The 10,598-nt window shown below is 42.5% G+C and overlaps 2 protein-coding genes across 5 annotated transcripts; one reads left to right on the top strand and one right to left on the bottom strand.

The window, feature by feature from the left end:
• Positions 1-518: 518 nt before the first annotated feature.
• LOC100281604 (uncharacterized) lies at positions 519-3,860 on the top strand. 2 transcript variants are annotated; one of them, NM_001353168.1, is made up of 6 exons: positions 742-817; positions 921-1,643; positions 2,401-2,528; positions 2,625-2,850; positions 2,979-3,106; positions 3,329-3,796. In NM_001353168.1, exons 2-6 carry the CDS (start codon positions 1,151-1,153, stop codon positions 3,440-3,442), a joined length of 1,089 nt encoding a protein of 362 aa, NP_001340097.1. In that variant the 5' UTR covers positions 742-817; positions 921-1,150; the 3' UTR covers positions 3,443-3,796. The 2 variants fall into 2 exon arrangements, with proteins under 2 accessions (XP_023157969.1, NP_001340097.1); XM_023302201.2 differs by lacking the exon at positions 2,979-3,106 and having other exon boundaries at positions 519-1,643; positions 3,329-3,860.
• Positions 3,861-4,508: 648 nt separating this feature from the next.
• Positions 4,509-8,843, bottom strand: LOC100193334 (Glucose-6-phosphate/phosphate translocator 2). Of its 3 annotated transcripts, XR_002268581.3 has the most exons (7): positions 8,525-8,843; positions 7,087-7,580; positions 6,770-6,995; positions 6,088-6,310; positions 5,605-5,818; positions 4,911-5,165; positions 4,509-4,830 (listed from the first exon to the last, which is right to left on the bottom strand). XR_002268581.3 is itself a non-coding variant. In XM_020551286.3 (6 exons), exons 2-6 carry the CDS (start codon positions 7,573-7,575, stop codon positions 5,154-5,156), a joined length of 1,164 nt encoding a protein of 387 aa, XP_020406875.1. In that variant the 5' UTR covers positions 7,576-7,577; positions 8,525-8,839; the 3' UTR covers positions 4,541-5,153. The 3 variants fall into 3 exon arrangements, 2 of the variants coding, with proteins under 2 accessions (XP_020406875.1, NP_001131942.1); XM_020551286.3 differs by having other exon boundaries at positions 4,541-5,165; positions 7,087-7,577; positions 8,525-8,839; NM_001138470.1 differs by lacking the exon at positions 4,509-4,830 and having other exon boundaries at positions 4,876-5,165; positions 8,525-8,778.
• Between the last annotated feature and the right edge of the window lie 1,755 nt (positions 8,844-10,598).

Genomic DNA, 10,598 nt, shown 5'->3' on the forward strand with positions numbered 1-10,598 from the left:
ATATATAATCTGCAGAACGTAAAACAGTAAGGAAATAAACTGATCATACCCTCCCATGCGCTCTGATGATCCAGATCATTGTCCAGCTTCCCTTTGTCATGTTGTCAGGAAGAATATGTTTTGGGCAGTCGCGTAAACGCTCACCAAAAACCTAATTGCTGATCCCCCGTGCAAGGTCTCGAACGGCAGGGGCTTCAGAGACACATGCCCTTCTCCTCTACTGAAAGGTTTAACCCGGAGTTGAAACTCCCGCGATTAATGAGTGCTAAAAATTAACACAACCACCCCACGACCGCCCGCCCGCGCGTCTGCCTCGCCCGTGCCCGGCCGGCGGCGGCGCGCGTGGCACGCCGTTGTCTATTTCTTGACTTCTTAAATTAAGTGAAATAATTCCCACCATATAAGTCAAGTCAAAAGACCTTTGAACTTCCAATATGATACTACTGGTATTATCCATCATTACACACCATAGAGTTTATTCAATAAATTGGCCAACCCCATAAAAAATCGAACATTACATAGCCCGCCGCCACCGAACCAGTTGCTTGCCGCCGGCCTCCACCAGCTGCTAGCCGTCGGCCAGGCCCTCCGCCATCAGGAAGCTGTTCGTTGCCGGCCCCGCTCTCCACCAGCCTGAAGCCCCGTTCTCCGCCGCAGCCCCGTTCGGCTGCTACTGCTGCAGCAGCTTTCATCCATCCAGGCATCCGGCGACAAGCAGTTGCATATTCTCATAACAGTGGCCTTGCCTATCAGCTCAACAGGGCAACAGGCCTGAGCGGCTGCCTTGGCTGGGGACTGGGGTGACCGTGACCTACAGGTTGAGTCTGACGGGCTTTTTTCTACACAATTTGCTTGTTCAAATTGCTTTGTATTTTTTTTTCTCTGGACGCAAATCTTTGACTGGCGGAGAAGAGGAGCAGGAGGAGCGTTCGCTGGCGAAGAGCCGAAGACAGAGAGCTCGAGCGAGAAAGAACAAGGGCAAATGAGGGACTCCAGCTCCGGTCCAGCAGATTACGAGCGGCGTTAAGGGCTTAAGGCAAGTGTGTGTGAGTGTGTCTCGGTCCCATATCTGAAAGAGTGCAACGTTGATGAACAAAAGTGAAAACGGCCATATTGGTAGTCTCATTTTTGCAATAAGCTCATCAAAAAGATGCTTCTTCCTCGAAAGCTTCTCCCATGGCGGCGCCCCGCTCAGGACGCCCAGGCCCTGGCAGGCCGCCTCCTGCGCTCCTCTTCATCCTCCTTTGACCCCGACGACGACGACCCTCCGTTCACGCGGGTTCCTAAGCTCCCACCTCGGGCGCCATCGACGCCGCCGCCGAAGCCCAAGGCCCTGGCGGGCAAGATCAGGCCCGATGAGCCTGCGCACTCCGACCTTCCCTTTGACTTCCGGTACTCGTACTCGGAGACAGACCCGACATGGAGGCCCATCGGTTTCCGCGAGCCCACCCGGTTCTCGCCCTTCGGCCCCGGCCGCCTCGACCGCCCATGGGACGGCACAGCCGCGGCACGCGTCGGCGATTATGCTAGTGGCGACGAGAGGATCCGGGAGGAGGTTCTCGGGGAACCTCTGTCGGAGGAGGAGGTGGCGGCGCTGGTGGAGAGGTACCGGCACAGTGATTGCTCACGGCAGATCAATTTGGGTGAGTTTTTTTTTATGCTTCCAGTACCGAATGGTGTCTATTTCTGAATTCTGATGCTTTGCGTGATATATGTTTACAGTACTATTATTGAGTATTGTTGTTTGATTATCCACAGTCAGGTACTATTTTCGTGAAATGGGCTGAGACCCAGTATTTCACTTGCAACATGGTTTGGACTAGTTCTGAAAATATTCTCATGTAATCCAAATGCTCCCCCGATTTCCTTCGTCTATTATCCACGTTTATAGGTTTCTGGAAAGTCCCCACTGCCCTAGAAGTAGGAATCAGTTTTTCCTGTGAAATGGATGTAGAAATTCATAGTTCAGGGGATATGGAGAAAATGGTGTTTGGTCAATGTTTAGGTGTGTTTTAATCAATTTTTTTAGTATATTTCTAAAGTTAGTTATGTTTTGATCATATATTTGGTGTTCTGAACAGTTTGCGCTAAAATCATACTCACTCCGTCCCAAAATATTAGTTGTTTTAGCTTTTGATTTTTGTGATGATAAATCTAGACACATATATAAAACAAATATATTAATTATTGTATGAATCAACTTAAAAGGTAAAACAGATTTTATTTTTGGACGGAGTGAGTAGTATAAAGAACTACATCCGATTCCATATTGTAGGTTGAAACACATGTGCTGTGTTGCATCGAAAGACCATTGTTCTTCAGAATATACTGTTGCACCATTTGGGGCTATAGATAAAAAATTGCATGCCCTGGTATAAAAATGATGTTTCATGCTCCCAGGGAAAGGTGGGGTAACACACAATATGCTTGATGACATCCACAACCATTGGAAACGTGCAGAGGCTGTGAGGATCAAATGTCTGGGAGTGCCAACGCTCGACATGGACAACATTTGCTTCCATCTCGAGGTCATAATACGGTACTACATGCTTGAGTGTACTAGGACTCGTGCTCTTCTCTCGGTGTGTGTCATATCCTCATGTTGGTGCACACACATTGTGCAGGATAAAACAGGCGGCAAAGTCGTATCCCGCAGCATAAACATCATTATACTGTACCGCGGTCGGAACTATGACCCCCAGAAAAGGCCTGGCGTACCATTGATGCTGTGGAAACCGTTAGCTCCTATCTATCCTAAGCTCGTGCAAAACGTTGCTGAAGGGTTGACTTTCGAGGAAACAAAAGAGTTGAGGAACAGAGGATTGAATTCTCCACCACTTACAAAACTGAGTAAGTTGGAACATTGTTTTTTTTTATAACCATTTGGGTTTGGGTTATATGGGCCTCACTTTGCCATCGTATAGTTGTGTTGTCAAGCTGTTTCTTTCATCAAAGAAGAGTCTTTCTGTGTTGAGCAGCTAGGAACGGTGTCTATGTTAATGTTGTTGATAAAGTGAGAGAAGCGTTTAAGACTGTGGAAGTTGTCCGGCTAGATTGCACTCATGTTGGGACTACTGACTGCAAGAAAATTGGTGTGAAGTTGAGGGTATGCTCTCACGCCTTTTCTTTCTGTGTGTATGCATAGTCATTTTGGCTCTTGCTTCCTACATTGCTTATTGTTGTTGCTTCATTTCTCAGTTTATTTTCTTGGACTTATGCCGTGTCTAGATTCTAGAAACACTGCTGCGAACTGTCCTGCCCTCTAGCTGACAAACAATTGCAGAAGTTGCAGTTTGATGATCTTTTGGCTTTCTGTTCCGTTTTACAGGATTTGGTTCCATGCATTCCTATATTATTTAAAGATGAACAGATTATACTATGGAGAGGGAAGGTTCGCCAAGAGCGTTCTGTTTCAGCAGAGTGCAGTTCCAGCCCACAATGATGCACGCATCTGCCGGTGATTCACAGGAGTTATTATTGCGCTGCGATATTGATGATGGTTCGGGCGGATTGCTGTCTGTGGACCGTGGTGGGGGCGAGGGGCGAGGCCGCTCACCAGTGATTCAGTGAAGAAGAAAACAAACCAACACATTTGTGTAATCAACTTTGATGAAACTTCAATTGAGGAGCGGCACAAACATGGTGAATATGGCACTTAGATGCATTGTTTCGATGAATCCAGGGTTTGTGAATTTAGACCGTTTGAGAAAGTTTTTGTAGAATAAAGCTCAGCCTGTTCATTTGTTTAATCTTTATCGGCTGTTTTTACATTGTTTTGTTTCTATCAATTGTAGCTACAATAATTCGAACAACTGACTTTAATATAAAGCGAACAACTCTACTGTTTTTTAATGAATATATATATGTGGAGCTCTACCAACTACCAACAGTTGTCTGTTTTTTTATGATTTTTATATATCATATAAATAGATATTAAATTATGTATAAATAGATATTAAAATATGTATTTAAATATAATTATTGTTTATTTTTAAATACTAAGGTATGTGTAGTTTGATGGTTAGCCCTAAATTAATAGAGTAGGAGACGTGTGCTCAAATGCTTAATTTGCAGTATTTTATTTTTTATATAATTATTGGTTATTTTTAAACACAAGGTATATGACACGGACATGATCCAGTGTGGTCTGATGCTAACTGCACCGACAACAGCGCACGCTTAGGCAGGAGCGCGTGCGGCGGGCGCCCGGTGTGTCAGCTACCTGGGAATAGATCCCTTGGTCAGAGTGGAGAGGAACGGTGGCCGTAATACGTGGGGCCCAGGTGTTTCAAAAGTTCACGCAGGGAGCCGAAGCGCGTGCGTGCCCACGAGCGACTGTCCCGCTCTGCAATTTGAGGTCTTGACTCTTGAGCAACAGCCAGCTAGATAGCGGTAGAATGGAACAGCATGTGACGAACTCCCACAGAATCGAGCATACACTCCCAAGTCCCAAGGCTGCAAACCTTCCACGCATCTTCCGTTCTCTTTCTCTTTTTTATTTGACACGGTTTACTTCAAAAATAAACTAACGGGTGACAAATATCCGAGAACAAAGGTAGTATTATTTTACGTCCCAGCTATCTTTTTAGTTGTTACATGTAAACTGGCAAAGCAATCACAATGCAGCTAAACATAACATCACATTCTACTTTGTTGTACTAGCCCTGCAATATATTTGTACACTGATGCAGAGAACATTCTTCAAGCCTTCGAAATCTTCACTCTTGCTTGTTCAAGCTAACTTCTGATGATGCTCAAACGCCAGAAAGGTAGGGAGGTTCAAGCGCTCATGGTCATGGTCATGGCTCGCAGCTTAGCTCTGCTAAAATACTGGAATGCACAACGACTAATAACTTCTGATAGCAGAAACTATTTCTATTGAAACCAGGATTCCGGTTTGGATTACATACCCATAAAGAAACAGCATCGGTGAATTTCGTTACGGTGTTATTCAGGTACACTTGACGACGGTTCATGTCACGGCCTGTGCATTTCAATCTGGTCAACAAACAAGAACGGAACAGCAGAGCCACTGATCCATTATTACCCTCTCTCTCACGAAAACCGAACCTTATATCTACATGCCACTCCAACAAGCAAAACTGGATCCAGTGCCTGCTACTGGCTCCGATCCTTTGGCCAAAGCTTTAGCCTCACGCCTTTGCCTGCATCAGAATGACAATTTTGGCAGAGTTTAACGCGCATCGAAGTCCATGAAGCACAAGATTACCAGTGTTCTGTTTTGATTTTCAAGCACGTGTTCTTAGCACCCTATACTACCATCTTATGTGTTTCAATGTGGTAAAAAAACGTTATAAGATTTATCTTCCTATTCAACGCAATCCATCCTACTTGTTCGAATCATACTCTTCCATATTGAAACACATAAGTTAGAACTGAACATACTGTGAAAGTGAGATATGCCAGTTTTTTGCACTAATTTGTAATGGCAGACCGCTGACATATGTCAACAACACATTGGATAGTGAAAATTAAACGCTAAACATAGGTTCCAATTTCCTTCCCTAGTTCAGAAGAAAGTAATTGTTTCAGTATATAGAGGAAAAGCACAAACACATGGAAGAATTGAAGTAGCCAAGTTACCTGAGAGTACAGGAATGTGCCAAGGATGGCAATGGCAGCTCCCAGTGCATTGACAGGGCGGACAGGCGTGTGGAAGATAATTATAGATGAAACAATCACTGATATACGTTTCATTGTATTGCCAATGCTAAACGTCAATGGAGAGATCTGATCGAGAGACATGTAGGACACCTGGTTATATAAGTGATAGAACACGCTCTGTGCAGCGATCCACCTATAAATTCGACAGTAACACGTTAGGGAAAATATCAATATACATGCAATCATAAAATTAATCCAACATAATATATAAGTCCTCAATAAGGGCAGCACTAAAGTCTACCATGAATATGTCCGGCAGAAGAAAAAATAGTGATATGTCTCTTTTTAATAAAATAGCAAAAATAAAAAAAAACATGAAGAGTGTTTCAAGCCATCTCATGTAATGTGGGTGGAGACCACACTTGGCAACTATGCAAGGAAAACTGTAAAATTCTTGTTTACCAGACAACATTGGGTCCAACTTCTGCAACAGCCTTTTGCCAACCAGCAGCCCACATCTGAGGACCTTCCATAGCTATAGCAAATGGAGTCAGTATGACCAGCGACATTATTGACAGGCAAGCATAGTAATTCATGCCACTGACGAACTTCCCCTTCATGCCCCTCTTCGAGAAGATGTTGCGGAAAACAAATGCAAGGTTGGATATCATAGCACCCATAAATCCTGGAGGGGAGGGCAAATGGTAAACATTATACCTTGGAAACAATTGCAAATATGTCTATGACTCCTATTTTTTTCTCTATCTTAAGCTTAAATCTATTCTACCACATCAAACTTCAAGATAAAAAAGAGGAAAAGGGACAATAGCATGAATCATCTATTAGAGAAGAGGATAAATATACATCTATAACTTTTTCTCCAAATGATTTCTTAAACAGTTACTATTAAAAAAACATGTCTCCATAAGTTCATGGGAGTGCAGAAATCTAGATAAACGTTATATAGTAAAAGAATAATCTCAAGAATTAATTATCTTCAAAAGTAATTGGAACTGACAAACTATTAAGATCCAGTTGATTTTGCTTCTAAAACATAACTTTTACACTAACAGTTCAAATAAAAACCTCATTAATTTGTAAGGAAGAATTAGAACAGGAAGTCAAAAAAGCAATTTTTACTTACCAACCATATTAAAGTTCAGCTCTGTGACAGCAGCTAGAGCACAACCACCAATGATTGGAAGAAGAGAAAGATAGACTGGAACTGGAAACGTCTCCCCAAGGAGGAACTTTGACACCAAAACAGTGAATGCAGGTTCTGCACTTTTAATTATGTGTGTGAATGACACTGCCACCTTAGACATGCTCACTGTCGCAGCAACATGGCCAATTGTATGTGCCACAGCAACCTTCATCAGTTAATCACCAAATTCAGTTACACTTTTCCAGGAAGGTATATAAAATAAAAGAAGAGTTACTGGCACGAAATAAGCAACTCACCGGGAAAAGAACTTTCCAGAAGTCTAGGTCGGTCTTGGGGGCCTCAACAAGACGAGTGGCCCACGAGAAAAGCATCATCGCAGAGCCGCAGGCAAGGGAGAGTGTGGAGGTGAGCCAGGGGTAAGGGAAAGCATTGAGAACCTTCTTGTTGTAAATGTTAAATATCACATTAAGCGCCCACCAGGTCGCGAAATAGATGGAGATCTTTAACCTCTGTGCGCCTTCCAACTGAACTGGCACCACCTGAGTCTTTGACTCCTTGTCATCGGCAGCAGAAGCAGCACAACGGAACTCAAGTGGTTGTCTCCAAGACTTAAGCTCAGAAGTGTGTGGACCATCTAGCGGTGCTAGGTAGAGTGGTTTCAGCGAGGAGACCACATATTTGGAGGGTTTGAGACTAGAGATGGATGGAATTGAATGTAATTTTAAGCGTAGGCTGGAGCCAGAGAAGGCTGCATAGCCAGGAGAGATCCTCACAGAAGGTATCATGCCTTCTGCAGATCAACAAAAAAGAGTTTTAGATGGCAGTATATGAAGTACATATAGAAAGCCACACAAAAGCTTGGACTTTTCCCTAAAGAGTTGGGTAAAAGAAAATTTGATGCTCCTCTGAATTAAACATTCCTTTGAGTTGCAAAAGAATGCATAGCCCTTTACAGAAAGTGGAAAATTTCTACCTAAATTCAGAAATATCAACATGGATGAATTAACTGTATGATTCAACACATAAACCTTCCTTCACTCCACAAGTCATAAGCTTCTAACTAACGAAGACAATACTACACAATTCGACACGGCAAAGCAAGCACCTTCCAAAATCTTGCAGATGAATCCCCCAACGCTAAAGGCTAAAATTGTGGATGAGGACACTGCATCCAGCACATCGTTTTCGAGTTGTAAACTACGACTAAGGGTGCCGCCTTTCTTACCTTTCCTCCTGCAAGGGCCCTACTCACGCAGATTTCACATGCAAATCACCAAACTTTTTCAGACAATACCGACACGCGCAAGGGAAACAAAAAGATTGGTTTTGGATCGTAGTAATTAAAAACAACGGACAAAAGGGGAGGAAGTTGTGCTGTGATGTGGTGCACTCGTGCAGTTGGGCGCTTATGGTGGGCAAGAACTAATATGCAATCAGGTCTTATATGTAAACGTGATTCGTTACATTATTATGATCCAACCATGTATCACGTTTAAACCCTTCCAACAAACCACGATTATGAGGCTCGGTCTGCTTGTATATGAGTTGTGGTGATAGTCACCGGCACAAAACATGGGTGGGGAGGACGGGAAGACAGGCAGCGATTCTAACAGAGACCGACAGCACTACTCCAGCACTGACCGGGGTAAAGATCATTCACCGGCCTAATAACAAAACCATATATTGCAAAAAAAAAAAAAGGAAAACTTTACGGATCAAAACAACGGATCTCACCTTCGCTCCCAACAATCAACCAGGAACACCTCTCAAGATCAAGAAGCGAGACACCTCCACCCGGCTCAAATCACGGCAAACAACAGCACCTCTCGCGAAGGATTCGAGGCGCGGGGGCGGAGCCTCCGATATATGGTGAGCGGGGAGAGCCTCGATTGCACGGCGCGGCCCTTGGAATTTCAGATGGGAATTCGGAGATGGCAAGGAACAGGAGGAGGTGGCACGAGTTCTGGTTCGCCTCCGGCGAGTAAAGGAGCCGGGAAGGTGGCGGCTGGTAGGTGCCGGTGCGTGTTTTATAAAAGCTGGGCTGAAGAGATTCAGGGGCTTTTATGAAAATATGCTTTATAGGGAGACCACGCGACCATCTCCCATTTTAACTCTGCGTCGCTCTTTATTTCAAATTTTACTATGTTCGTACGTCGAAACGGAAATACATAATATAATGGTACTGTTATGAGAAAATGTTTCTTAATATATTTGTGATCCTATCCATACACAAATTTTGTTATTTTAATATAGTTGTTTCACCACTACATTACAATCATCAGTACCGTACAGACTTTTATATATGATATTTAGGTACACGTGTGTTACTATGATTTTTAAATGAATTACCTTGTAATTGATTCAAAAGATCCATAGCTAGTACGTAAGCTTACCAAAGTTTAAGAGAACTTACCCGACAACCAGCCTTCATCATGTGCTTTAAAAGTTAAGGAATTAATACATAAGGAAAACAAAACAGGAACAAGAATTAAAAAATAGTATAAAACATAGATACAGAACGACAAACATCACTATGATATGTAAAAATCTGGACCATTGCATGTTGTTTTCCAAATGGCATATTCGTTACAGAGCAAAATGAGTTTTCGATCAATCCTCCAAAAATTAAATGAAGTCATATTCCAAAAAGACACTAAAACGGCTAATATACTGAACATATAATCGGGTTACACCTCAAATTTCCCAACTAATCTTGCAAAGAACACCATATGTTGCTCCAATGTGAACTTGATGTTCTCGGCCTGTTCAAAATCGAGAAAGAAGTCACAAATCCGTGCAGGTTGATAGTGTGGAGGGTGCTGAAAATCTAAAACATAAGTATGATAACAACTTTGCGAAACCCATGTTGCCCTCCTTCATATTCAACCAAAGCAATAGGCAAACCTTTCTCTTTCAAGGCGTTGTATATTTTATTATTTTGTGTGCCTGATCTGATGGCACAACCTAGAAAACATTAAAGCGGGTGAGAAATTATGCTATAGAAACACCGATATACCACCGAGTAATGTAGCCATGATAAACTTCTGTAAAAAATCACATAACGATGGGTATGAAGGTATAGTTTGCTATTATGTTTTCAATTTTTCAAATAACCTTGTCTCTTCCTCTTTGAAGATACATGCCTGAACGAAGTGAGCTCATACTTGTGCCCAACTTTATAATGCAACACTTGGAGCCCCTCGTCACGATCTGTAAGGCAGCACAAATTAATATGATTGAACAAGATAAATACATCCTTTAAATGATCAAAGAAAAAAAGAGAGAGAATTAGTTGGGAGATTCATACCTAGAGTGCATTTCATGTCATCATCAAACCCAATAATGACAGCATGCTCACACAATCAGTTTTGTGTCATTGTGTATAGTGTTATTCCTAACAAACAACTAACACGACACATATAACCATCAGATTGTGTTATGTGTGTGACAGTTCTACTTACACCTCGGTTTTAACTTATCATTCTTAAGATCATGCCAAGCACAGAGTTTGCACATGAAGAGCATATGCCATTAGAGTGTGCTACAGTAGGTCATATCTAGAAACACTGAAAACAGCGACTCAATGGCTCACCATTGTCAAAGTTAGGTCTTGGTTCAAGTATCCCAGATACAACATGAATCTCAAATAAGTGGAAAACTCACATTATTAAAGCATACACTCTAATAAAGGGCCATTACATTTGGCAGAAAAGAGCAAAAAATGATGGATTGAAAAGCGGAAAAGCATCTAAAATACAAAAATAATGCAATCACCAAGAAGGTTATGCGGCCATGTTTTGTGACACCA

The sequence above is a fragment of the Zea mays genome, chromosome 4 (assembly GCF_902167145.1).
Source record: "Zea mays cultivar B73 chromosome 4, Zm-B73-REFERENCE-NAM-5.0, whole genome shotgun sequence".
Lineage (NCBI taxonomy): Eukaryota > Viridiplantae > Streptophyta > Magnoliopsida > Poales > Poaceae > Zea > Zea mays.

Coding starts and splice junctions, on each gene's coding strand:
- LOC100193334 (XM_020551286.3), bottom strand. CDS start 7,575: ATGATACCTTCTGTGAGGATCTCTCCTGGCTATGCAGCCTTCTCTGGC. Junction 6,996..7,086: donor TCTGGAAAGTTCTTTTCCCG/GTGAGTTGCTTA, acceptor TAACTGATGAAG/GTTGCTGTGGCACATACAAT. Junction 6,311..6,769: donor GCTGAACTTTAATATGGTTG/GTAAGTAAAAAT, acceptor CCTCCCCTCCAG/GATTTATGGGTGCTATGATA.
- LOC100281604 (NM_001353168.1), top strand. CDS start 1,151: ATGCTTCTTCCTCGAAAGCTTCTCCCATGGCGGCGCCCCGCTCAGGAC. Junction 1,644..2,400: donor CTCACGGCAGATCAATTTGG/GTGAGTTTTTTT, acceptor TCATGCTCCCAG/GGAAAGGTGGGGTAACACAC. Junction 3,107..3,328: donor AAATTGGTGTGAAGTTGAGG/GTATGCTCTCAC, acceptor TCCGTTTTACAG/GATTTGGTTCCATGCATTCC.